The sequence below is a fragment of the Bos mutus genome, chromosome 13, assembly GCF_027580195.1.
Source record: "Bos mutus isolate GX-2022 chromosome 13, NWIPB_WYAK_1.1, whole genome shotgun sequence".
In the NCBI taxonomy this organism is placed as follows: Eukaryota; Metazoa; Chordata; class Mammalia; order Artiodactyla; family Bovidae; genus Bos; species Bos mutus.
The window spans coordinates 42,193,032-42,220,872 of record NC_091629.1 but is presented as its reverse complement, the minus strand read 5'-3'; the positions used below and the strand labels follow the sequence as shown (position 1 = coordinate 42,220,872).

Genomic DNA, 27,841 nt, shown 5'->3' with positions numbered 1-27,841 from the left:
GGGGGGCTGTCAAAGTTTCGGGAACTTTTCCACTTGAGATTGTACAACCCTGCAGTGCCCCCTACAGAACGCGGCAGCCGGGCAGGTCCCCACGACCCCCCAACTGCGGGCCGCGGCACGGCCCAGGCGGCCTGCAACTCTAGCTGGAGCTTTTGCTTTTTTTTTTTTTCCTTTCTCCTGCTTGTTTTCCTGATACATTTTTTTTTTTTTTTTTTTTTTAGAATTGGGGAAAAAAAAAGCGAGTGCGAGCCGCCGCCTGCAGTGGAGCGTGCTCGGCCTCCAAGAGGCAGTCGTCTCCAACTTTTCCTCTCCCGCCCCAACTCCGCGCGTCTCAAACTTCGGCTCTGCTGGAACCCAAATCTGCCTGCCGCTCGACTCCACTCTAATAAGGGCGCCAAGGCCCCTGGCAGTTGTTTGCAACGTGGGGCCCACGTTCTCGAGGCTCAGGCCTGCCCGAAGGCCTGCTCTCAGCGCCTGGGCCCAGTTGGCAAGGGGGAACCTAGCGTCCCGGCTGCACCCCGGGAGAGGGCGGAGCGCTCCCGTGCCCCGGGGCAGGGGGGTAGGGATCTCCCGCGCCCGGAACGTTGCGAGCAAGGCTTGTGAACGTCGCAGGGGGGCACTCTCGAGAGACGGACAGGAAGAGGGCCAGGGGGGAACGCCAGAACCCGGGACCCACAGCACGGAAACGGCCCAGGGGCTGAGCAGAAGTCAGATCCCGGGATGGAGGGAGCCGAAGAAGAGGAGTGAGGAGGCAGTGAAGGCAGGCTCTGCTGCCCTCCTGGAGGCCGGCAGTCTGCTGGGGCAGTGGAGGACCAGGCCACCCATAAAGGGAAGGGGTCAGGAGGTCGGGGCCCCGGCCTTATAGGGCTCAGACCAGGCCCCAGCAGGAAGCAGCAGGCGTTCAGGGCCCAGGCCTGGCTCGGTTGTCCAAAGGGGGGCCTCAAGCAGGCCTCTCAGGCCTCTGGAGGGCAAACTGAGCCAGAGGCAAGCCTGAAAGCACGGCCCAGACGCGTGTGAGCCAAGTCAGACATAGAAGGTTCGGGCCCTAGGGGGTGTCAGAGACTGATGTGGTAGGGGGCTTACGACTCTTCCAGTCCAAAGCCGGATTGGCCAGTTAGACGCTTGTAGATCCAAGGTTGGATTGGGGAGGGGTCTCTGGGAAGTTGGCTAGCAACGCAAGGATTGGGGGGATTTGAGTGCTTAGAGATCGAAGGCAGGCCCTGGGTAGGGGGAGTCAGACAATTGGAAAGCCGAGGTGCCATCTGGGGAGGGGTCTTTGCGCTTGGAGGAAGCACAGAGCAGCACCTGCTTGGCTGCAGGCCTGCGAAGGGGACCAGGCCAGGCCAAGAGAAAGAAAGTGAATAAACCTGGACTCTTAAGTGGGCGGGGGGCCCCTGAGCTGGGGGTCACAAAGGGTGAGACATGGCCACGAGGCGTTTAACCGACGCTTTCTTGTTGTTGCGGAATAATTCCATCCAAAACCGGCAGCTGTTAGCCGAGCAAGTGAGTAGTCACACCACCTCCAGCCCTCTGCATTCACGTAGCATTGCTGCGGTGAGTCTCCAGGCGGCCTCCGACACACGCCCTGTGTGCACTGCGGCTCTGCCTGTCTGTCTGTCTGTGTCTGTCTCTCTGTTTAAAAAAGAAGATAAGACTAGCATGGAAGTGCGGGGTCTATTGGCTGGGGTCTGCGAGCTTCGATAACCCTGGCTGGGGAAGAAGCATCTAGATCCTGCTCCACCTCTGCCTTGCACGCTCTCTTCACTTCCGCATCCCTCTCCGTCCTCCCCCTTCCACCCCCCGGGTTGTCCCCGCGCGACCGGCGCCTCCAATTTACATATGTTTTAGCACTGAGATTTGGAGGCTTTTTTTCCTGAAGCCTTTTTGTTCCGTTTTGTTTTAAGCGCCCCCCTCCTTCCCCCGTCCGCCCCCGCAGACAGCCTCACTTTGGTTCTGATGGTCGGTTTGCAGGCTGGCAGATCCAAATCCTTGCAAATGAACGATGCCCTCCTCCCTAGAGAGGAAGGAGTTGGGTTTTTTTGGGGGTGTTGTTCGTTTTTTTTAAATGGCCTCGCAGCCCTCTGTGCCCGTGTTCTCTGTGAATAATTGCTTTGCTGTTTTTCATGGGGGTTCTTGTTTGTGAGGCTGTAAGGTGCTTGCTTCTTCGTTTTCTATTTCCCAGACAGGAAATTAAGCTTTTTCTTCCATAGGAACTTTTTAAAACGAACGTGATGTGTATGTGAAAATTAACCCCGCAAATAGCCCACGGTTTTGATTTAATTAACCTGAACCTTTCTTTAGCCCAGCTGTAGAATCTCTTACAGGGAGGGCCTGGAAGGATGACTGTTGTTTTCCTGTTTGTTTATGATAAAGGGCTACTTTCCCCGTCCAAACCTCAGTCTCCTGCTCTGTTGAACAAGGAAGTGGGTGCAGATAGTCTAAACAAAGGGTGATGATGAGCTCTGGGTAGCCTAAATTGAAAAGTTATGATACTAATTTGTAATGGGGGGCTCCTGCCTGTAGACAGGTTGGGTTTGAATAGAAGCAGCATTGGGGGGAGAGTAAAATCACTCTAAGACCGGATTCTTGGGGGTTATGCTTGACATAAGCAGTTTTGGGGCTCTCACACTTACTTCACCTGTTACGGATTATATTCCTTTTAAATTTTTTATGACTTGATCTAAATGCTTCACACAAAAAAATGGCTGTCTTGATTATTGACAGAGCACCTACAAAGACAGTTTTTCCTTTTTGTTAATCACAAAAGGAAAATGTATTTGTCCATCTTGCTTATGTAGAAAAGCTATTGTAAACTGTGAACAGCTTTAGGAATAAAATCACGGTAAACTCAAATCAAAAAGCATAGAAAACAGGGACCAACTGAGTGTGTGTAGGTTTTCAGTTACTTGAGAATTTGAAGATTTTTTACATTTGTAAACTGAAAAAAAAAGGTATTATACTAAGTGCAAAATTGAAAACAGGCTAATTCCAGCGCTAATTTTGAAAAGAATGTTCTGGAATAAACTAAGAAATAGAGAGTAGAAATTCAGTGGGGAAAAAAAAAATCCTCAGTGGAACCTTAGTTTTGCTAAGATGTAAAAATTGCATGTTCCTCAAATGGCTTGATTTTATGCTACCTTGTAGAAAGGGAAAAAAAACAACTAAAACTCATGTTAATATTTCTAAAATATTAGTTTTTAACTGATTTTAAAACGTTTGCTTTAAAATTTTTAATCATATAACGTTCAAAATACACTACACCATAGGATAACGTGAGGCTTTTTTGTTATCATTATTAACCATTTGGTCAGACAGTTTAAAAACCTAATGTCCGAGCCGGCAGCTTTTTAAAAGTGCATCTCTAAGTAAAACCTATTTTTTAAATGGATTTCTTAGGCAATTTTAAATATATATATAAACTAAGTCATATAATTTAAAATATATAGCTCATGTGTACAAGTTGGAAGAATAGATATGTCAGAAAATGTACAGGTATATTTAGCTAACTCAGACATTTTCTTGAAAATAGATTTCTAAGTCAAACTAAAAATACGTACCTAATTCAGAACACTAAAAAATATTTTCTACATAATATACCATTGAAAATTTTACATATATTGGTTTGACTATTTAAAATTTTTCTCAGATGCTTATAAGAATCAGATCTTTTAAAATATCCTTATAAAAAAATCCTTGTAGTCAATTCATATTATCTGAAAATAGGTTTTGCAATTAAACAAACATGTTTTGCCTAATTTAGAATTAAATAAGTCACATGTATATATATTTTTATCGTGTGCATTAAAAACACATGGCATGTCATAGATTTCTGAAGTGTTTAGGGGTAAATTATTATATTTTCAGCTTGCTTGCAATTGATTCTACAGAAACTATTTCTGCATTTACACACAGAAACAAATATGGCAAGACAGCATGACTACATAGAGGGTACAATATTTTCAGCTTTTCTGCAAGCTGAAAAAATGTTGTAAACATTTTGGGGAAAAAGCCGTGTCTAACAATTTTTAAAAACTTTATTAAATATTTTTAACTGCATATCTAGCTCATACAAATTTAAAAACCTCGTTTCTGGGTTGTAAATTTTCAAAATCTTGTAGCAAATCAAACAAAATTAATGCTGTCAAATTTGACTGGGTTTTAGGTGATATTAAGAAATTAATTAAAATTCAATAAATTTGTTAGACTTATTAGTGAGATCTACTGAAACGTTTACTATTGAAATGTCCAAATATCACTTACTTTATATTTAATCATAACCCCCCCACACACACAAAGGAAACAAATAAGGCAGAGTGTTCCTTACTAATTGCTAAGTCTACTGATGAGTATTTCAGGGGAGGCTGTTCCATTTTACATACTTTTCTGGGTGTTTGAAAAAGCATAAATAAAAACTTAAAAAATAAATACCTGTCGTGTTGAAAACACAAGTAAGACAATTAAAATACAATTTGCATATATTTACTAAAACTCAGGTAATTAAAAAAGAAGTAACAAAGCTCTAGTGTCTAACTTAATTTAAAAAATCATAAACTGAAATTTCTATTTTCTAGTTAGAAGAAAAGGCTGTAGAAGTTGATATTGGGGTGGGCAAGTTATCTCACAATTAGAAATATATCACAATTTTTTTTAAGCCTGAATTTTCACCTCATTTTGGGTGAAAGCTGTGGAAATTGTAAAGTGGTGTTTGTGCATGAATGTACATATGACACACCTCAAAACAAAGCTCACGTAAAACTATATTCTTCAGAAAATTTAAACAGGCTTTTTTTTTTTTTTTTTACATCCCTGTTGGAGGAAAAAACTAGAAGTTGGTGGTTGAGGGTGGTGTGGTTCATTGTGTGCACCTATAAATGCACACTAAAACAGGTTTTTGCATCCTTCAGGCAAATATGTCACAGCTAAGCAGAATTGAAGGAGGATATGCAGTGACAAAACAAAGTCCCAAGGGCCAGGGGGGACCTAAAGGTCATTTGACCCAACATCCCCTCTGTGATAACCCCTTTGCCTGCTTGCCTTGACCGCATTCTTGATGGGGATAGGAAATTCCAGCAGGCGTCACCCCCACCTCAATTACTACCAAAAAGCGCTTGCCTCCGTGAACCCCATCTGTCAGTGTCTTGCATCCTGTGATCCCTGGCCCTGGCCCCGGCCCCTAGGGTCTGACACAGGAAGCCCTTTCCTCCTCCTGCAAGACAGATAACCTTGCAGCTTGCTTGTGCCCCGGACCTTTCTCTAGCTCAGCAGTCCTGGCTCAGGCAGGGAGGTTAAGTTTCTTGCCTATGCATGAAGTCTAGTTTTCTGGTTTTTTCCTGTGGGCATTTTAAAGTTCAGCGCCCAGAACTGAACAAAATTCTACTTAATTGTGGTCTCCATTGTGTTGATATTAGTAAAACTAATTGTGAAAGGCCAGGGGTTTGATTTTTTTTTTTTTTTTTTTTTTTAGACTCTCAGCAAAATGCAGCTGTTGCCATTTCCCATTCATTCTGCTTTGGCCTCAGTTTCAGATGCCCCGTCACGGTTGTGCCTCAGGGCAGCATGAAATACAGGGAAGAGCACTGGACTCCAAACCTGGGAATTTAGGGCCAAGTCACACTCTGGCTGACTCAGAATGTAGGTCTCTGGGCAAGCTTTTAATCTCTTCTGACATCTTTTGCCTGATTTGTAAATTGAGGGTTTGAGTTAGGGGAGATTTCTAGTAAGTAGTCCTGTGGATTGAGCAGTGCTTTCTCAAATTCTCTTTTAATGCATTGTTTCTCCTAACCAAGCCTTGCAGTCTTAGCTTTATTTTGAAAAGGAGGAAATCATAGTCAACAGCATTGCCCTGTCCACCAGCCAGATGTTACCGCAAAAATCCTCAAAAGTAGCTCCAGTACTGTGGAGAAGTAGCTTTGACATTCCATCTGCCAAGTGCAGGTTTTAAGGCAACACCTCATTCAAAAAGTTACAGGCAGCTTAGCTTTAGGAAGCTAAGAATTTATAGTGTTAAATAGTCACTCAAAAAAAAAGAAAAATGTGTAAAGTCTTAAACGAATGACAGGTAGATGCTAGGTTGCTGTTCTGATCTGATGAGGTGTTATGTGGCCTGTGTGATTCCCTTTCATCCCTGGAAACAGATCTTAGGAGGGGACTTGAGCTGCTTTGCCTAATCTATTCTCTGCTTTAAAATAATACACAATCTATAAATGGAAGCTGAAGTTAATTGGTCTTAGATTAGTTTGAAAGTAGCACATTATTTTTAATAAAATACATGGTGTGTTTTAGGGGGGGAAGACTGAAGGTTAAATATGTTTATAAGAAATCTGAAGTCCTTCTTCAGTCTTGACAGTGATACTAGCCCAAGATTTATTGAGCACTCACCGGCTTGGGGCTTGTCCTTCTGCACGTGTAGCCTCACTTAGTCCTCATAGAGCTCCATCACACAGGTGCTGCTGTTTTTTTCTCTGGATACAGATCCGGAAACTGAGGTTTCAAGGAGTTAGGAAACTTGCTCAGTGGTGCCCACCGGGCGAGCCAGGGAGCTGGGATAGGAACGCAGGCAGGCCTGGCTCTGAGCCCCTGCTACCTAGTGGGCCACAGGAGTGCTGGCAGCTTTTCCTGGACATGTGCTGCAGGTCCCGGAGAAAGGAGGAACCCATTTAAAAGAATATATATACACACATATATACATATATATTTTTTTTTACTATAACATCTTTATCTCACTTCACAATCACGCCAGTCCATTTTAACCTCCACATTGAAGATTCTAAGTTTTAGTCCATGCCGAGTCTGTTGGAAAATTAGTCCCCTGTCTTTAGAATCCAAGTATGAAATCATTGTATATTTCTCTTTAGATCTATTTGCTTTTCTGCTTCTAAAGATTCCATTTGAGCAGAGAGGCTTACTTGAGAATAAGGGTACTTTGTTGGATGAAAGTGAAGCAAACTTTTATTTTGGCAGTAACGGAAATAAAGTAAATATCACTATAGCATAGACCTGTATTTCCAACTCATTTTGCTCAACTTTTCCAGACTTCCTGAGTAAACACAGATGGGTTTCCACTTATTTTTCAGTTTTCTGTAGAAAGTTCTTTAGACCTTAAATTCCACATGCTACTTGGAGTTTTCAGTATTTGCTTGATTGCACGCCGTTGGCAGGTCAGAAGCCTCGACTCAGACATTATGAAGATTTAGAAGGTGATGATGCGTAGCATCGTGTTTTTCTTTGGCTCTGTTTCGGTTTTTCCTGATGGTAATTCTAAATGTTTTCATTCAGGTCTTGACAAAGTTTCCTGGTGAATTGGTGGCAGGGGGAGTTTCAAAACCTGCTAAGTTTAAGTAGCAAAGTCGGAGGGATTGATGTGCTTCAAAAAGATGATCTCCTGAATCTAGTTCCTGATGTGGTACTCGTTGCCTGTCACTAGTAACTCCCTGAAGTGCTGGTAAAAGTAGAGAGGCTGGAATGTGGGGTAGAAAGAGGCCTGAACACCTGGGTCTGTCTGAATCTCAGCCCTGTGCCTTTGGGGAAATGAATTTATATATTCTAAAACTTGATTTTCTTATTTGTAAAAGAAAAAAAGAAAAATATACCCAAGATTCTGATTTCACCTCTTGTCAACTAATAATTGCAGAGACTGAGAGATCGGGCTGTGTGCTTCATTAATAATCCAAGAGGCCAGGCTCCTGTGCAGCAGAGATCTTAACCAGGGTCTGCAGTAATATTTTATCCAAAGATTAGACGCCAAGGAACCCCTGCAAAATGGGTAGATATGCAGGTTGAGATACCGAATTAGAGGTTTTGCCCTGTGTCTTGTATTATTAATAAAAACACCTCAGTGCTTTCGTGCTGAAACATTAGCTTTTTTTTAAAAAAGGAGGTTTTTCTTTTATTAAAGTAAAAGGTAATTAAATCAGATTTCCATTTGACACTGTCTCCTCTATTAGCATCTTATAGTACTGCTGTCATGGCAGGGTATACACAGAAATACAGTTCTTGCTCTCATGGCAAATTGTAGAAGGAATGAAGGGGCCTTTCAGCTTTCTATAATGTCAGCTAATTGAATTTTTACACGGAGGAATGTTGTGTGGTTACACTGTTATTACTGTCACTGTTTAATAGTGTTTTGGCCCTGATAGACCAGTTTCATTTGCACTATTAATTTTTAAATAAGGAAGTTATGTTTTTTTATTTTCTAAATTTACTGCTCAGGATAAAAAAAATATCAACACAGTTGATTATTGAAATTCACCACTAAGTATTTCAGTGATCAATACTGTTAAAAAAAAAAAAGGACCTATTTGTTCACATTATCTATCATTAGTAAAGATCTGTTTAGAAAATAGAGTTCCACGTTGATTGTAAAAAGATCCTTTCCTTTTAAATTGAAACTTAATCTTCTGCCTGCCGATGCTTCTTCCTTTCTGCTCCTCTTAAAAAAAAAAAACTCCCCTTTTTGTTTTTACTTTTTTTAATAATAGCCTTATAATAACAGTGTGTCTCCTAGACTTATTATAATACATGCCAAGCACATGGGGAGAGTTTTCCTTTTCTTGTACCACCTGTGTCTCTCTCCGGGGACAAGTGGTTCTCGGCTTGCTTATTGCCACGGAGGAAGCCGTGTCTGCGGGATTTAATTTGCAGAGCCCTTACATATGTGGTCACTCAAATATCATCTGAATACGGCCATAGACAATTCTTGTGGGCTGTTCACGTTCTGATTTTGCTGTATTTGCAGTGCTGATTTACGTGCTAAAATTTACTTTTATTTGACACAGTGAAATTATGTTTTAGCTTTGCTCTCTTATCTTCCTAAGGGAAATTTAGAATATTGTATATGCTATTTGACATTTGTGAAATAGAAATACCATTATATTTTATTGCATTTAAAACAAGTATGTTTTGTTTCTATTGTATTTTAATTTTTACAGCTGTTTATTGTTTGATTCCTACCTCTTTTACCAGAACAAGCACAGTAAATAAAAGTAAAAAACACAGTAAATTAAATATTGATACAGCTTTTTTTTTTAAAGCAAGAATTAGAAGGGGGAGATTTTTTAAAAGCTTTGATTAGTAGATCTGTATTTTTAGTCAACTTAAGAGTTGCTTGAAATCTCAGTGTTTTCTCAACTGACCATCCCTTATCTATCTGTCTGTCTGTCCCCATTCTTTGTTGTTTTTTTTTTTTTTTTTCCCCCCGCTGTCCCTAACTGGATGGGCTGATGGCAACAACATATCTCTTCAGGAGCTGGATGAGGTATTGTGTTTTCAATATTTTTGAATGTCAGTATATACAATTAATGCCTGTTTCTCTGAAATCTTTGGTTATATGTAAAATGCTAACAGAGTTTACACATATTTTAGCATTTGTCATGATTACTTCTCCTTGTTGTGTTTTACAATTTAATCTTTAGGATTCATTTACTGTGTTTTCATACCAGGTGAATTGACGATGTAGAGAAGGGCTTGGTAACAGTATCTGCTACTCTTGGGAAAGTGTCTCAACTCTGGAGGCAGTAAAGGTTGAACGCGTTCTCCCACTTAAAATCAGCCAGATTGTTTTCAGATGATGCACGAAGCTCCCTTGGCTCCCCAGGCTGTGCAGGGGGGTCGTGGGGGCGGGCTGGTGGTGGTGCAGGAGGACGTGATGTCTGGCAGAAGCCCTCAGGAAGCCGGCCCCAGAGCCACCAGACCTGTTGAGCTGTCTGCTGAGGTGTCACTGGTATGGAGCGAGTGACCCTTGGGTCGTGCTGACTGACTAATGGTTACGTGGCCCCCTTCCTAGCAGCACGATTTTGGCCTTTTCATTACTTATTAGCAATTCTCCCGGAAGATGGAGAGGGTACGTGTTCACAGCACTTTATTCCAGTCATGCTAATAAAGCGTGGAGGAAAAAAGAGATTGAACTGTGATGGTTGGCTTTGTGTTTTCTATTAACTGTTTCAGCCAGGAAGGGGTTGGAAATACTTTTCCTCAGGATATACATTTTTAAAAGGGCCCTTTTAAAATTGGGGGTGGGAGGGTGTCCTTGGCTTTTGTTTTAATTTGGAAGTAGGAACTGTGAGGTGGGGTTAGACCCACTCACTGTCTTTGAAACCAGTGGGTCCCTTACTTGTTGGTAATAACGCAGATGGGAGACAGCCTGAAGACCCTTCCTGGGGAGCTGGTTGCATGAAGTGTGCAGCCTCGCTTGCTCCCTGTGCTGCGCCTGTGAGAGGCTCCAGCCTGTCTCAGGCCTGCGGGGCAGTGAGCTCCCAGATGCAGGGCCATGTGGGAAGAAGCCTGATGTATAATGATGGATACTGCAATTCCCACTCTTTTTAAAAAAAATTATTTATGTTTTATTTATTTTTTAAGAACAATAACTCACATTCAGGCTTGTGAGTACTTGGGAGATTTTTGAGAAGAGACACAAGAAGCTGTTGACAATGGATAACTTCCAGGAAGTCTGGGGTGGAAGGGAAACTGCCAACCCTTTTCTTAGGTCGGGCAGATAGTTTTAAACCATGCGCGTCTATTGCTTGAGTCATTAAGAACCAATTAGTATTGAAAACCAAACCCATCCATCTAGGAATGGGTGCTGCCCTTACTGAATGGTTTGGAAACGTGGAACCTGTGGCCCCCAAAAAGAAGTGTGCCCTGGTTGGGATGGTGGGGGGGCGGTGCTGGGAAACAGTCACAGTGGCCTAAGTTTGAACACTTCTCCCACTCGGCTCATCAGGGTCATCTTTCCTGAGGGCTCCGCCGTCTGAACCTATTTCCAGGCTCTCCTACTTCCTCTTCAGGCAGTAAGTTCCAGACACTGGCTCCCCCCGCCCCACCCCAAGTTCTCTCTGCCACATTCTGGAGCAGAGACCCAGAGTGAGAGCCACCTTTCCGGCCACATGCCCCGAGGCCCAGCCTGTCCATTCTGGGGCCTCATGGCCCCTCAGCCCGCCACCCGTTCACTTCCCCTTCTTGTCCTTTGTCCAGAATCAGCACATCCGTTATGAAGTGAGTTGTACATGACATGTCTTGTATTTACTTCATTAATTCATTGCATTTAGTGTTGACTCACGCACTTAATTATGAGTGTGTGTTTATTACGACTGCGTGCCCGGTGCTGAGCAAGAAGCGGGGCCGTGTTGTGAACAGCGTCCAGAGTCCCAACTTTGCCAGGGTGCAGTCGGGCTTCCAGTTGCCCCCGACGTGGGTCAGATGGAGGCCATCCCTGTGTCGGTGAGGCCCAAGCACGCTGTCCTGACTGTGTCATGGTGGCCACATGGGTTTGTCATTTCTCCTTCTCAAATCACCTTGAAAATCAGCTGCACCTGGGGATACCAGGCTCTGCTCTTCTCCAGAAACAAGTAAGGAGTGCCCTGGGAGAACACCACCCCATCACTCTCCTGGCCTTGATCTCGTCTACTCCCCACCTATGACAGAGTCATCTCCCAAATTGTTGGCTTTTTAAGTTCATAGAAGGAATGATTTTTAAAATTACAAGATGTAAGCATCAGGTTCCCAAACCACATAGCCTGGGAAGGGCAGGGTGAAGTGGCTGGAGCGTGGGGCCAGCCAGCATGGGCTGCTCCCTGGTCCCCCTGCTGGGGGCAGCATTGAGAAGGGAAGTCTCAGCCCCTTGGTATCGGTGTTTGAGGAACAGGGCGCCGTCTTCTCTGCAGGTCTGTCTTGGGCTGAAAGTGGGGGTTCAGTCCATAACCTATGGTGCGTGCAGTTGTTGCTTCCTACTTTTTTTTTTTTTTTAAGTTTGTTTATGAGAGTTGAGGGGAAAAGGAAGGTTAGTGAACCTAGCAACATTTTGTCTGGATGGTGTGGTTGTCAGAATTTTTAATTCTGTATTTTTTGCACACATAAAGAAATAACTATCTTGAACATTTATTGTTTCATAATCAGAAAAGGTAAACACTATTTTAAAACGATCACAGATCAGAGAGAAAAAACTGGTGCTGATAGCCCCCAACTCTTTTATATAACATGCTTCTTCACTCCCTCCAAGGAAGGAGGTTTCTTCAGCCTTAAATGTCTGTTAGCCATCTGAGCACAGTGAGTTGACTGCACCACGTACATGCCCACCTTGTCTCAGGTGGAAACCAGGGCCGCCAGGCGGTGTTTGCCAACTTCCCATCTGGACTTGCCGCAAACGATCCAGAATTGTCAGTATTGGTTCTTATTACCAGTGCATTATGACTGACCTTAGTTTATTTTTTTTTAGATGAGTGTGCATGTGTGTGTGGATATATTTGACTTTCCTAATCTCTCCAGAGGCTTTGCATATCCTTAATCTTATGGAACACTAAATCAGACTTCTCATAAAGGTCGGGTTTTATAAGAGGAGGAAGGCTGTATAGTTGGAACAGCAAGATTTATAAGGCTGCGTCGTGTGTGTGTGTGTGTTTTTCTGTCCATAGATCAAGCGCTTGTCCGTGCTATCTGGTCTTCTTTAAAGGGACAGTTGTCGATGTCTGAAGTGGACCGAGGGCATAGATAACTTTGATGAACTCAACAAGAAGCCAGTGGGCGTGCCATTGTGAGCAACCGTTGGGATCTTCCTGCACTGATGCGCTTGAGCTGGGTGACTCTGGGGTGGGGTCACGCACCCTATAGTTCTTAGAGGACAGAGTTACAAATAAGAATTCTTAAATTCTTAATTCTCAGGAGTACAATTTTATTTATATATTATTTTCTTATTTAAAAACATGGAAAGTTTTGTTTGTTTTTTTAACTTGAGAAGCATAAGTTCGTTAAGCAAAACTTTACTGCCCATCATCGTCTCTTCACTGGGGAGACATGGAATGGAAGAGCAGCAAGTAGAGTGAGTGAAAAACCTGACAGCTTTTTAAGGCCTGAGTTGACTTGAATGGCAGCTTGGAAACGAACATATTTTGGATCTTAAAAATGAGAAAACGTTGAGATGAGAAGTGAGGTTTCTGAAGTTGAAAGGGTGATTGTTTTGCATTTAAAATGTATTTTTTTAATGTTCATATTTGTTCCCAGTTTTAATTGACGGTTATCTTCCGTTAGATTTTCCCTTCCTAAAACAGTCTATTTTTTTTAAAAAATGGTACATACTGTGATAGGTATTACAAGCTGATTCCGATCAAATAAATGACACGTTTCTTGTAAGGCTGCCTGTCTTAATCATGATAGACTCTTGCTATAGATGGTATCATAAAGGGGACAAATTATTCCCTGTTTAAAGTTTTTAGTCTTAGAGAATCAGCTATTCTGTCTCATTGGCACAGTCCTGATACAGCCTGTGGAAAGCTGGGGCTGGCTAGCTGGGGAGTCATCTCTCCCCTTGGTCCCCAGCAAGCTTCCTTGGGACTCCTGAAGACGGTGTGTGTGCGCACTCTTTTACGTGCATTTTTTGGGGGCACAGGTCTACTATGTAAAACCAAGTACTGCTTAAAAAAGAGTTGAATCCACTTCAACTGATTTCATATGTGATTTATAAAAATTTCTCACTTGTTTTTGAGAAATTGATACTAGTTACTACTGTGCAGATAAACTTAGGTAAACCCTCTGTATCTTTTTTGGTTTAGTGTATTTTGGTTAACAGTCACAACAGTACAGAATTGTGAGTTTAGAATCTCTTAATAAAACAAATGACTACCATCATTTTATTGAGATATGGTTCAATAGTAACAGGCAGTGTGTTAGATGATCCACTGGCGCAGTGGAAACTCAATGACCCGCAGGTGTCGCTTTGTGGGAACAGCTGGAGGTTTAAGTTCTGCTCCAGGTAGGCAGCAGCTCTGTGTCCAGTGCCTGCTGTCCAGCCAGCAGGTGCTGGGTGCTGGTCTATGGTTGGTCCCTTTTGGTTTGGTCATTGTGCCCACTCCAAGACTGCACAGCTCTTGGTGGCTTTGGGGGCAGTTTTGAGGAGCACACAGCTGTGTGTGGGGTGAGGGGCTGTGTCTGCAGACTCGAGAGAGGCCAGTTTGTCCAGCCTCTGTGCTCAGCTGAGCCTATCCTGTCGTCCCTGGTGCTGCTGCTGGGAAATGGATCCGAGGACTGTGTCTTGTGTTGTTGTTGTTTGAAGGTGAGGGCTTGTTATCCTGATAACATTTTCTTAGCAAATTGCGGTTGTATTTCATGGGCCTGCCAAAGTGATTGGCAGCTGGTGGGGTGATTGGGGCTTCCGGAGTCAGCCAACCCAGGTTTTAATCTGTCACATAATAGCTTTGTGACCTTGGGCAAGCTAGTTAACTTTTCTGGGTTTCAATTTCCTCATTTATAGATTGGAATAATAGCCCCTAGCTCACCTAGCTTGTGCGAGGGTTAAAATAATAAAAGGAAGGTAAAATTCCTATTAGTGAACTCTTAAAAACAAACAAGGTGGCTGTGGTTGAGAATTACACAGCACAGACGCAGAGCCCCGATAGCGCAGGTGGGGTGACGCACCATTTGTTCAGGACCTGAAATGACACTGGCCCTGCAGGGTCCACGCCACTGCGGAAGGCGCTGGGCCTGATCACGATTCATATGCCCAGGGAGCACTGCTGGGGCGGCTGGTCCCTTCAGCGTGGTCATTGCGTCAGACGCCCCCCCGAGCCAGTGGGGGCAGCGCCTCCCCCGCTGTGACAGAGCCGGACGCAAGACTCCAGTGTGCTTTTAGGAATTTTGCTGTAATCTCCCTGTTCCGGGTTTAGGGCTGTTGCTTGAAGAATTCTTTTAATGTAGGCTTTTCCTTGTGTGATTTTTTTTTTTTTTTACCCCTTTTATCCTTATCTGAGGATGTTAAAAATTTTGCCTTGTTCCTTTATTGTTAGAAAAAAAAAAAAAAGAATTTGCCGAATGAGTGAAAAAATAAATTTAGATAAATGCAGGGAGTGGTGAAGAAAAGCAGTATACATTCTCTACCCAGTTCTGCAGTGCGATTTAGAAAATGTACAAAGTCCTACCTGTAGCAGACTTCTATATGCTGTTTTCCATTATTTCCTGATCATCATTTGCATCTTTTGAAACTGGCGTTTATAAATTCTGAACTCTGGAGGGGTACCTCAAGATCCTTTCAGCTGTTCACTGCCTCCAGGCAAGAGAACAGTTTAACCACACCAAACCTGTGATTTCTCTCCCATTCTTACAAGCTTTCCAAGGCAGTGTATTACATAGGTAAAATAAACAAGTACTACGGAGATCGTTTGAAAATAAGGGAAAATGTTGCCTGTGGACATTTAACCAAAGAAAGGGAGTGACAGTGTAAGATTGCCTTGAGATTTTAGGGATTGCTTTTGCCAAATGGTAGATAATTTGCGGACTGTTTTAGGCAGCTCTTTGACACATTTTAAACCTGATTAATGATCTTGTGACTAAGATAACTGGATCAGCCCTATTTACGAAATAAGCTAAGTGTCTGTAAGTAAACCTTGAAATGTTTGCGTTGGTTCCATTTATAGCCTAGAATATTTTCTTTTTTAATGTGTCTGATCAAATGAATTGCTGAGTTTCATGCCACCCCATCATAGTACAATACTAAGGTTTTTCTTTTAAGGATCTCTTGTTGACTTTTTCATTACATTTTCATAGCCAGATCAAGTCAAATTCATATTCACAAGTATGTCCAAGGAAATTAAGAAGTGGTACGTGGAAAGATAGGAAAACAGTTCCATATCCTAGCAGTATCAAAAGCAAGTTTGTAATCCAGGCAAGTGCATTTGCTCCTCTATTTCTGTCTTAGTGAGCGACATTTAAAAGGGAGTAAGAGTGTGCTTGTCTGGACTGAATTTGAATAATTTTTTAATGTCCCTTTATTTCTTTGTAGCTCGCTGATGATCGCATGGCTCTGGTGTCAGGCATCAGCTTGGACCCAGAAGCCGCAATTGGTGTGACAAAGCGGTCCCCTCCTAAATGGGTGGATGGAGTGGATGAAGTAAGTGGAATGTTCGTTTCACACTCTCTTATTTATTGAGGTAATTATGACATTAATATGTTTTAAGGTATCTGCCATAAAGATTGATTTGGCTGCAACTTGAATGCATGTCCTTGTAAGTGTGTTGGCTTTAGAATTATTCAGGTCACACATCACAAGAAAGGTGTGTATGTCTGTGGGCATGCTTGTGATTTTGGTTTTAGTAGTAACTGGTGGCTCAGTGGTAAAGAATCCGCCTGCCAATGCAGGAGACTCGGGTTTGATCCCTGGGTTGGGAAGATTAACCCCTGGAGAAGGAAATGGATACCCACACCAGTGTTCTTTCCTGGGAGATCCCATGGACAGCGGAGCCTGGCACGCTACAGTCCATGGGTCACAAAAGAGTTGGACCTGTCTTAGTGACGAAACAACACCCGAATTACAGAAAGAAACTGAAGAACTGTATAACCAGAAAGAGTGGTATTTGAATGTCTGGTGGTTTGAATTAAAGGTTGCTCAGTCAACTATGAATTGGCTGAAGACTGAGCTCCATACTCTTGCGTGTAGCTGGTTGTCTCAGAGGCAGACAGACACTTGGAGGGAGAGAGTAGAGCTCTGGGATTTCATTTGTTTAGATACAGTATGATGTTGGGCGGATTAAACAGAAGATGAAGGAGTTAGCCAGCCTTCATGACCAGCACTTAAACCGACCTACCCTGGATGACAGCAGCGAGCAGGAGCATGCCATTGAGATAACCACACAGGAGATCACCCAGGTGAGGGGGAAGGGGTCCTCAGGTGGGAACTTGGTCTCCCGGCCTCCTCACCCTCTCAAAAGCCAGCCCACAGAACAGTGCTAAATGAGGCCTAGAGTTTTGCTTCCCAGCTTGAAGTTCACAGAGGGACCCAGGAGGCCCTGAGCTCCTCCAGGTTTCAGCATCTGCACTCCTTGTCCTGCAGGAGTGGGGACTGTTTTTTGATTGTTTTTAAATACTACTGTGGATTGATCTGAAAATTAAATTCAGAGCATTATTGAGTTCAATCATTTGATTTTAAGATGTGTAACTTCTATTGTATACTAGTTTGCAAATTTTTTTCTTGTTTAAAAAAAAGGGTAGTTGTAATTGAACAGATGGGGAGCAGTTGCCCAGACTGAATCTCTTGATATCCCAGAGAAACTCAGCCTCCTGGAAGTGTCTCTTGTAAAATGTTAAACTTGAGTAATTTTAAAATAATGTGACTCAAGACTTCCCTGATGGTCCAGTGGTTAAAAATCCGCCTTGCAACACAGGGGACACAGGTTCCATCCCTGGTTGGGGGAGCTAAGATCCTACATGCCCCCTTGCCAAAAAAAACACAAAACATAAAGCAGGAACAATATTGTAATAAACTCAATAAAGACTTTTTTAAAAAGATACTTTAAAAATCTTAAAAAGCAGTGTGACTAGTGTATAAATAAGCAGTTACATTTTTCATTTGTTTACACCTCCTGGGTTGCTGCTGCACAGAGATGGGGCATGATGCGTGGGGAAGCCCTGGGGTGTTAAGAGCATCTGGGTCCTGGCTTTTAGCAATTAACAGTAATATGATTCTCCTTTAACTTCTCAGACCCCAGTGTTGTCGTCTGTAAAATGGAAACGATAATAGTAGTACCTGCCTCTTAGTTAGGGTGGCTGTCGGGACTAAATGAGAAGGCTGTGAGGAGCAGTGCGCACGCATGTGCACACTCAGCATCTGTTCAGGTCTGGTTCAGCTGCGATTTCCTGGCCATCCTCAGCGCCAGCCTGTGCGGCCAGAGCCCCTGTGTGTCTCACTCCGGCATGCAGGCACCTTGGGGCCCCCGGCCCACTGTGAGCGCCCCCTGTCCTCCCAGCTCTTCCATAGGTGTCAGCGTGCGGTGCAGGCGCTGCCCAGCCGGGCCCGCCGGGCCTGCTCGGAGCAGGAGGAGCGGCTCCTCCGAAACGTGGTGGCCTCGCTGGCCCAGGCCCTGCAGGAGCTGTCCACCAGCTTCCGGCACGCACAGTCCAGCTACCTCCGACGTGAGTGTCCACCCGCGCCAGGCTCTCCAGTGACGAGCGTCCCAGCGCTTAGGTCACAGGACAACTCTGTGTTTTGTGTCTTCTTCTGCTGGTTCTCCGTTTTGTCCTTTGCTTTTCATGGTTAGCCTTTGCATATCCTCTTACTTTGCGGGGTAGAAAGTAGCTCTTTCTGCCCCCAGTGGTAGCCACATCCAGGTTGAGGCCACCCCATGGGGCATTGACAGTCCTCCTCTAAAACAACAAAAGAGAAACTCTTTTGTCAAGTTTAAAGTATTTGAAAATCAATCTAGCATATTATAAAAGCATGTAGTTTTCTAGGTGTTAGGCTTGCAGGAGCTGCTGATAAATGGGTAAAAATAGTTGTAATCATGTTGAAGCTTTATATTTGCCTATCTGTCTAAACACCTTACCTGGGAATAGTTAAAGCAGACACATTCTCTCCCAGCCTCCCTTCCTTCCCAAATAGTGCAAAGTCAGGTTTCAGCTACATCCTCATTCAGAGCACCCATAAACTGGCTTTTTCTGTATTGCCATTGTGATCAATGATATCCCCATAGGCTCCCCCAAAAGCTAGTTCTCCCTCCTGACAACTGGCATATTTGTGTTTGTGCTTTCATTTTACTACTTCTAAAATTTGATTAGGGCCACTTGGAATTCTTAGCAGATATACTTTTAGAGAGAAATACTTAATGTTTTAAATGTTTTTAGCAGCAGCTAAGTGTTTCTGCTCCACTGAGAGCATCTCAGATGATGGTGTTGCAGTGTCACTCACCTGGCACCCAGTGAACTGTTCACACTCGCAGTGTGGTCTCTGTCCTAAGTAACCCCAAATGCTTGCCTGCTGTTGCATGGTTGTGGTCCTTTACTGTCCCCCATCTCTGCTGGAGGTGAGCAGGGCTTCTTCTAAAGTGGCCAAGAATGTCTCCATTTTGACTGTTGAGTTTTACTCTAGATGCCCCCTTTTAATGGTGGAACAGTAACCAGAACGGTTTCCGTATTCAAGTAAAGTGAATTCCTATCCACGACAGGCATGAAGAATCGAGAGGAAAGATCCCAGCATTTTTTTGCTACATCAGTACCGCTGATGGACGATGGCGAGGATAATACTCTGTATGACCGGGTACGTGTCGGGGCCACAGACCCGCCTGCTGCTCATGTGCACTCTGCTCTGTTTCCTTCTCTTTGCGGACCTTTAGCTTCCCTGAGACACAGCTGGATTGGCACTGTGTGGCGTGCACATCCATCAAGTGCTTTGCAGCTGGCGGGAGAACAGTCGTGGGGGCCATACTGTTTCTTCTTTTCTAAAGACTGCACGGAGACCTTGTCAGGTGCCTTCCAGAATCTTCTGGAAAGCAGTCTGCACACCCCACTCCCAGGAAGAACCCTGAGACACGCAGGCTTCTCCCTGGTGCTTTTGCCGCTTGGCTCTGGGGCAGCTGCCGACAGGGGTTCTCTGTGTCCCCGCTTTGGCCGGTGGTGCTTTAGAGCCCGCTGATTCAGGGAGATCTTTCTTGTTAGGAAAAATAAGTGCTTGTGTGTGGTGTGCTCTATAGAAATAGTTTCAAATTTTATTTTCTTTAAGTTATATCTAAAATCGTACTTCATGTGCACATTTCGTCCTTTTTGTTTGGCTAGGGCTTTACAGACGAGCAGCTAGTGCTGGTGGAGCAGAACACGCTGCTGGTGGAGGAACGGGAGAGGGAGATTCGCCAGATCGTGCAGTCCATCTCTGACCTGAACGAGATATTTAGGGACCTGGGAGCCATGATCGTAGAACAGGTGTGTGCATTTACCTGCCTCGTCAGTGGGCTCTCTTGCCCTGATACCTCATTCTTCCCCAGGCTTTTCGATTCTGCACTTCTGTCAGGAAAGCAGTTGTAACCCATTCCTTCTGTGTATATACAGTGTGTGTGCTCAGTCATGTCCGACTCTTTGTGACCCCATGGACTCTAGCCTGCCACGCTCCTGTGTCCATGGGACTCTCCCAGGCAAGAATACTGGAGTGGGTTGCCGTTTCCTACTCCAGGGAATTTTCACGACTCACTATGTATGTGTGTATGTATATACGCGTACAAATTCTATGCAGACTGCTGTCATGCCCCATAAAAATACTAATAAACTATTTTTTAGATGAGAAACAGGTGTCAGTGACAGTGCTCACGTCCTCTGCCTCCATCCCAGGGCTGCTCCCAGGAGCACCCCGTGCCGGGAGCCTGGCTGGCTCTGCCCACGCTCAGCGGTGATTGTGACGATGGATAAGTTTTCCCATCTAATTTTGGCAGGTTATTGTGTAAAGGCAACTGGAACCACTAGCCCTCAAGTAGAATTAGATTGTTTGTTCACTGTTAAAATCTGATTAGGGTGTTTTATTATCTTGCCAGTGGGGATTTGGGTCCTGATCCCCCGAAACCAGCTGCAGACTAGAGCAGACAAGGCTGTAGAAGATCTAGTTAGGTTAATTACTCCCGTGGCTCTCATGGAACTGTTCGTGCTGTCGTCTCCCAACGCAGCACACTTCTGTTCAGAGCCCCATCCTTCCGTGGAGCCTGGTGTTCTCTTCTTCCTGTTTGAACCCAGCAATTAAAAAATTACAGGCAAAACTCTCCTGGAGGCGAACGTGTGATTTTACATGGTGTGTTGGAGCTAGCCGTGTTTGCTCTGACCCATGGAGGCGTGTGGAGATTCTCAGACATGATAGTAAGTTTCCAGACCTCATTCTAATCAGGCCTGGCTTAACTGGCCTTCTCTGCTTCCTTGAACCTGTGAGTTTAAGCCACAGATGGGCACAGAAGCAAGCCCTTCACCACTCAGAGCCTGTTTCCACTGAACCATGTATTTCTTAAAGCCCCATTAAGCCTGAATATGGAGTATCCTGTAGTAGCTAAACCCAAAAAAGAAACCTCAATTTGTCAGTATTTTCTTCTCATGAGCTAGGCTTTCCTGCAGCTAATGGCGGCACTCTGCCACTGAGCACCTCACTCTGCTTGGTGATGGACTCCAGAGCTGACAGGATGTCCCTTTACCCCACAGTCAAGTAGAACAGATAATCCCGTGGATGACAATGCCTGCAATCTGCATCTCTCATTTCTGAAGCTCCATTTTCCCAGTTGCGCTTGTTGATTGTCTGTGACTGTCATTTATCACCCAGGGTACCGTCCTCGATAGAATCGACTATAATGTTGAGCAGTCCTGTATCAAAACTGAAGACGGCTTGAAACAGCTCCACAAGGTAATGGCATATCTTTCAGTAGCTGAGAATTTGAAGAATTGTTTTCCCGTATCAAGAATTCATACGAGGCTTGTCTTCTGTCTTAACTGTCCCCAGCACTTTCGTCTGTCATCAGCTCGAGATGGGGCTGTGAAAATGCAGCCTGTCGTTATTCTTCAGAGCCCACCGTGCGGGCTGTGGCCGTTTCCCTGCAATTAGTGAATCCCAGTGCACCCCACATGCAGAGTTGAAGTTGCTGAGAACCCCTTTCTGTGACAGCAAACTCTGAAAGAGTCGGGGTTTTCTTCCTTTTAGAAAATACTTTATTCCTTGGCTAGGCCCTCTTGTTTTAGGGAATCGATTGAGTGGGTGTTTGTTAAAACCCGTGTTGCGCGTTCTGTCTGCTGGTAGCTGCTGACTCAGGCCTCCCTTGTTGTGGTACTTTTCTGATGAATTGCTGCTGGGGATTCATTCTGGAGAAGATAAAAATCTAATTTTCTCTTTTAATTACCACAGTATATCTGTGTACCACCTTGAGGAGAGAGTAGTCTGTTGAAGTGAGAGTATTAGCTTTCTCATTCTTTGCTAATACTCTGATGGCTGTCTCCAGAATGTTTTTCATGATATTTGTTAAAAATAAATGGAAAACATCCTTAAAAATCTTGTAATCAACCATGAGAAGCACATATGTACACTGCTGAGTGACTCTCATATATAATTGGCTGCGTGTTTTCTTCAGAAGGAATGAAATACTTCACAGATGAAATAAATTCTGTCCATCTCCTCATGGACAGCGGTACTCCTAGCCATGTGTGATGGTCATTTTCTCGATTCACTAATGTACTTCTCTGTCATCTCTCTGAGACCAGTCGCTTCCTGTGGGAGAGGTGACCATACCTGGCCGTGGTGCCAGGTTTATGGAAGGTGAGGCCTCGCACAGGTCTGACCAGGAACCCTCAGCTTCCTCTTCTATATGCTTGTTACCACGTGCAGGGCAGGAGTGGGTGGGACGCCAGCAGACACTGAGAAAGAGGAGGTCTGCCTTGTGGACATAGGAGGCTTTTTAATTTTTTAAGCATTCGGTTCATTTGGTTGCCACATTTTATGTATTAAAAACGTGAAAGCTAACTTTAGTTTCTCACTCTGTAATATCTGGGCCTTCATATGCTGTTGAATTATGCATTGGTTTTGAAGTTTCTTAAATAAAAACTAGCAAAACATGTTTTGTAATACAACAGAGATAAAGGGGAAAAGCTTTCTCCACGAGGGTGTACATATCTAGTGGGAACTAAAAAATTTGTTTAAGGTTTGACTTTATAAATCATTTTGAGAGGTTTTAAAGTGTATCACCTGGTGTCAGCTTCAGTGGTGGTTACTGACTACAAGAGTGAGCACGTACTGTCCTCTCTTCGGCTTGGCTGGCCATTGCCTTGGCGATCAGCTCATCTGAAGCTGGCGGGGCCTTGGAGTCACTTCTTCCGAGCCAGGCTCTCCAGATGGGTGAACGTGTCCTAAGGTTTCCTCCTGTGGATGAGTGGCCTGGTGGGTGGGCGGGCTCACTTAGGACACAGAGCTGCTGGTCAGAAGGTTGGTGGGGATGCAGAAGTGGGCGTGGGAGGCTGGACCTTCTGAGCAGGTGCTGCCCTCAAGCCGTCCCCTCACTTTCACTTTCACCTTTGCCATGAGGCAGTGCCGTCCACAGAAGTGTGGGGAGTGTGCTCTCCCCATGGGCGGAGGGGGAGCCTGGTAGGCTGCAGTCATGGGGTCGCTAAGAGTTGGACATGACTGATCGACTTCACTTTCACTTTTCATTTTCATGCATTGGAGAAGGAAATGGCAACCCACTCCAGTGTTCTTGCCTAGAGAATCCCAGGGATGGTGGAGCCTGGTGGGCTGCTGTCTGTGGGGTCCCACAGAGTCAGACACGACTGAAGTGACTTAGCAGCACCAGCAGCATGTGGTCAGGGACACTTCGCTACTCTCTCCTCCCCTCTCCTTTCTCTGAGTCACGTTCCTGCACGATAGGCGTGTGTCACTAGCCACACAGGATGACTCAGCTTGGGTGGGTTCTTTCTGCACCTGACCCCATGGGGCAGCTTTCCTGTTTCTGTTGGGTTGGTGGAAAAGTCTGTTTTGGTTTTCCTGTAGCATCTTATGGAAAAACCTGAATGAACTTTTTTGGCCAACTCAATACTTCCATGGATGAATTTCTTCTTGTTTGCAGACTCAGAGGAGGTAGAAGAGCTTCTCTGGGGCCCTCACTTCTCTCCCTTCTGGCTGGTGTCACTGGAGCCAGAAGTTTGACTTCTCAATGAAGGAGCTGTGCATTCCTCCAAAGAACCGTGTCTGGAAGTGAGAGGCTTCCATAGAAAGAGTGGGTCCTTGCGGTCAGTGGAGGGGGATGTAAGGAGAGGCAGGCTGTGTGGAGCTGAAGGCAGAGCCTTAGACTTCTCCCACGGCCCTCAGGTGATGGTGGATCCCCAGCAGGTGCTTCATGAAGCCTGTAGGTAGGGAACTCGGGGGTCACGGGAGTCAACTGAACTCTAGGCAGTGATTGTGATGATGGAGCCGGTGGCAGAGGTGTTGGGTGTGCAGGTATAGCCAGAAGCTAGGACCAGAAACGAGGCAGACTTGATTTTGGAGAAAATGATGACCCTTTCTCCTTCCTCTTTCTGTAGGCAGAGCAGTATCAGAAGAAGAACCGGAAGATGCTCGTGATCCTGATATTGCTCGTCATCATCATCGTCCTCACTGTTGTCCTCGTCGGCGTGAAGTCTCGCTGAGCGGCATCGGGCCAGTGTGTGTGGTGCGTGGACCCGGGCACGAGGCCCGGCGCCCGGGGGCTCTGGCGGAGGTGCGGCCCCGGCCTAGCTGGGGTGGCGGCGGTCCCATGGACTCCTCGGCCCGGTCATGCTCACACGAGGGGAAGGGGCATCTGTTTTCCTTCATTGGCAAGACGTGAAGGACCTTGGATACTGCTGCGGAATAGAGATGAGTTCTTGCTTTGGTTTTGTTTTGTTTTGTTTTTTTTCAGAAAGAAAATATCAGTTGAACGTTTACAGGCCTCGTCACGCTGTTCGATGTATCATACCTGTATATGCTCTTTTTTTTTTTTTTAAGCAATCATGTTTGAGCAGCATGTTAAAAGAATTTTTGGAAAAAAATTTTTTAAACCATCTGGTTTTTAAGAAATTTGGTACCAGGAATTTATGAGTAGAGGCAAAATTGCCTCTTCATCTTTGTCTATGTATTTTCCAGTTGAAAACAAACTGAGAAGTCCTTTAAGAATTTATAATCCGTTCCCCATTAACTTAATTTAACTTTTCCATCACTGTTAATGATCAGAGTAACAAAGTGTGAAAAATAAGAAACCATCATTGATGTTAATTAACACATTTAGATGGGCCAGTTAAAACAGCTTCATAAGTTTAAATTAATTGTAAATGGAGTATTCCTCATCTCAGATTTGTGCACTGCATTTTCTCCTGTAAACCGAAAGGGGTTACTAAGCAGAACCAGCCAAATGCAAGAGTTGATGATTTGAAAGAACCTCACATTAAAAGGGCACTCGGCAGTGTCGGAAAAGTCACCAGAGCTGGCCGGTATGTCCCCGTGCCCATCCCCAACCATCCTTGCTCAATCCATTACTTATATAATAACTACATAAAGACCTGTTCAAGCCAGACACCATTTAATGGACTGTGAATTTACATGGAGGCCATTCTAAATGGGTCACCCTATTTAGGATTAGTGGGTCTCAAATTATTAACCAAACATGACTCCATTTCAAAGTAAAATATTCCCCCAGTGGTTTGATTTATTGGCCCTTCCATTGCCATTGAACATGCCCAGAAGGTAGGCATATTCCTGCTGTTTGTGAAAATCTTGGCTCAGAAAACCCCTCATTTGTGTGAGCATGTATCCGGTCTCCAAAGCAGGACTTTGTTGTTCACTTACCTATTATCAATATGGTGCTCAAACATATTCCTGGACCTGTGGAGTAATGTGGAAAGTGATGATAACTTTGAAACCTGAAGTTGTTTGTGTTTTAACGGGTCTTGAGACACCAGTATAGTTTTAATGGTCTTTGTGTCATTTTTGATGGCTTTCCATTGTTTTTACCTCTTGTAAAATGTTTTAAAAGAGCATGACCTCATTAAGTGTGCTACGTTTTATTTGGACCAGTCACATAACCTGTCTCTCTAGAATTGACTTTGAAGTTATTTCCAGAAATTTAAACTCAAACCCGGAGATTCAAGTTGTCCAAACAGGTCATGTGCTTAAAACGCAGACCACTGCCCAGCCTTCCCGTCCCAAGTGGTTCATGAAGCCGGGCAGTCCCTGGTTCCCTGTTCCTGACGTGGGCGTGGGGTGATCTAAAGGCATCCCTGGCATATCAGGAAGTAGCATGGCATTCCCTGACAGCTACTTACTAAGGAGGAAGGCCGGGAATGAGGTCCAGCCCCTCCTCAATTGCCCCTGAGATGGGGGGGCTTCCTTGGTTCCTGAGAGCAGCTGTGGGCTCTTTAGCCTCAGTGGTTTTGAGCTCAGGGAGTCAAGCTGCTCCCAGGATGGGGGCTGTCCAGATGAGGGGCTCCCCTCCTAGACAGCCTGGGATGGTGTTAAGGGTTCTTGTGGGGGAGCTTTTCCAGTGCTTAGGCTCACTGACTCTTGAAGGAACGTAATCCTTTAAGAAAGGATCACTATTTATTTGTATTTATTTTTAGTGAACAGGGTGATTAGTTGGATTTTTTATCCAATTCCTTTGGGTAAAATAATGAATCTGACTAGGAATGGCTTGAAGGATCCTGTTTGGGATCCGGACAGCTGCCCCCTCTGACTGGATCCCCGGCAGCACCAGCTGAAGCCCAGGCATCGGCTGCCATCACCGTGTCCCCAGGCCAGCAGCAGCTGGAGCACGTGTTCCAACTTGCCAGGCTCCACCAAACACTCCTGTTCTGTTGCCACCTCCTGGGGACAGATCAACAGCAGGCAGGCTGGAAGGGGAGGTTAGTGATTAGTGTCCTGGCACCCAAGGGTCCTCTCTCTCCTTGTCTCGCCTATGGCTCTGGTGGCAAAGGTGGCTCTTCCTGGCTCTGCCCTCGCTGCTGCCCATTGTGATGTGGCCTGCACGGCTCTGTTGACTGGGGCTGGAGGGGGGACCCATAGACGTTGCCTGTCAGGTCCCTGGAGCTCCTCATCTTTCCCGAGATGGGGACTGAGCACTACTGTCTCTTGTTTTATTAATTTGGGGTGGGGGGAGGTGCTGACTTGCTGGCCCTGGGCGTGAAGCCGCGTTCATCTCTAACGAATTTACCACAGTCTCTGCTAATTGAGAGAGCATTATTTATTTGTTTTGACACAAGAGCTTTCAGTGTTTTATGCTAGCTAATGGCTTCTTAAAGGTAATAAAAACCTTCCAACCTAATTGGTCAGATAAGACTTTTGTGTGTGTGTGCTTAAATAAAGCAATTAGTGAAGCGCTTCTATCCAAAACGACTTTTTTTTTTTTGTCCTTTTTAGAAAACTAATTTACTGTTACTGGAAACTTTTTGTACAATAAAGCAATCATCAGATTCAAGAACACTCTGTTATCCTAGTAGTAATTTTAATGATGGGCTGCCTGTTTTCCTCAAGTGCATCCATGTTTCAGGGGAGCCTGGCCTGCTCTGTGACTGTTGGGGACCGATGACTGTTTGTTGTGTGCTGAGGCCTTGGCCTTAGTGTTGGGGAGTCTGTCTGTCTGATAAATGCTTTCAAGGAGACCCATCAATATGCTACCCACTGTCCCATGGACAGAGGAGCCTGGTGGGCTACAGCCATGGGGTCACAAAATGTCAGACATGACTGAGTGACTAACACTTTGACTTTTGTACAAAAACGGCAGATAATTACATTTCTTAGAAAAATGTATGCTTTGTGTACCCACCAAGAAGCACTGGAGATCTTCAAGGAAACCTAGTTACATGTGCCTTGCTTAGAAGTAATTCTTACACACGGGCTCCCAGAGACTTGAACTTCTTTGAAGTCCTCCTGCCCTGCTAATCTGAAAATTTCAGGGGTAGTGTTTGCCAGTATTACTCAAAGCTAGGACTGTATTTCTTCTCAAAGGCCAGGATGGTTCTGTGTTAACTCAGTGCTAACTCTCACCCATGTGTGCCTGGTGGGAGGTGCCATCGGGGGATGGGGTGCACCAGGCATCTATCTTTGGGTACACCCCAGGGTCTGTACACACGGATGTGTGAGCTGATTGCAGGTGGTCCCCTGGGCCAGCTAGGCTTTCAGTCCTTGGAGGTTGCCCCATGCTCAGGGCAATGCAGTATCTTCAGAGCCCATTGAACAATGTGAAAGAAACAACCACCTCTTCCTGTGCGCTCACCTTGTTTCTGGACTGGAACTACAGCCCCCGGCTTGCTTGTCAGCCGCTGGCTCTGTCCGCTGTCAGTTCTGCTCTCCAAGGGCTTCCCTGGTGGCTCAAACAGTAAAGAATCTGCCTGCAATGCAGGAGACCCAGGTTCAATCCGTGGTTCAGGAAGATCCCCTGGAGAAGGGAATAACAACCCACTCCAGTATTCTTGCCTGGAAAATCCCGTGGACAGTGGAGTCTGGCGGCCTACAGTCCATGGGGTTGCAAAGGGTCGGACACATCTGAACAATGAACACGAGACATTAAAGAAACCTTCCGTCCTGATGGGCTGCAGGAGAAGTAGCCACTCACGTGTGCCCTGCTGGGCTCATGTTCTCAAG

The 27,841-nt window shown here is 44.9% G+C and overlaps 1 protein-coding gene across 5 annotated transcripts; it reads left to right on the top strand.

Annotated features, from left to right (window-relative positions):
• Nucleotides 1–225: 225 nt before the first annotated feature.
• On the top strand, nucleotides 226–26,536 carry STX16 (syntaxin 16). Of its 5 annotated transcripts, none has more exons than XM_005902214.3 (9): nucleotides 226–1,554; nucleotides 9,242–9,253; nucleotides 15,761–15,868; nucleotides 16,483–16,623; nucleotides 17,721–17,886; nucleotides 18,915–19,006; nucleotides 19,522–19,665; nucleotides 21,035–21,115; nucleotides 23,773–26,536. In XM_005902214.3, exons 1-9 carry the CDS (start codon nucleotides 1,423–1,425, stop codon nucleotides 23,875–23,877), a joined length of 981 nt encoding a protein of 326 aa, XP_005902276.1. In that variant the 5' UTR covers nucleotides 226–1,422; the 3' UTR covers nucleotides 23,878–26,536. The 5 variants fall into 5 exon arrangements, with proteins under 5 accessions (XP_005902276.1, XP_005902277.1, XP_005902279.1 ...); XM_070381491.1 differs by lacking the exon at nucleotides 9,242–9,253 and adding an exon at nucleotides 5,465–5,631 and having other exon boundaries at nucleotides 231–1,503; XM_005902215.3 differs by lacking the exon at nucleotides 9,242–9,253 and having other exon boundaries at nucleotides 227–1,554.
• The last annotated feature ends 1,305 nt before the right edge of the window (nucleotides 26,537–27,841 follow it).

Bases quoted from the DNA above. Each gene is read 5' to 3' on its own strand.
- STX16 (XM_005902214.3), top strand. From the start codon at position 1,423: ATGGCCACGAGGCGTTTAACCGACGCTTTCTTGTTGTTGCGGAATAAT. The intron at 19,666-21,034 runs GTGTGTGCATTT...TTTATCACCCAG, and splicing joins GAGCCATGATCGTAGAACAG to GGTACCGTCCTCGATAGAAT. The intron at 21,116-23,772 runs GTAATGGCATAT...CTCTTTCTGTAG, and splicing joins GCTTGAAACAGCTCCACAAG to GCAGAGCAGTATCAGAAGAA.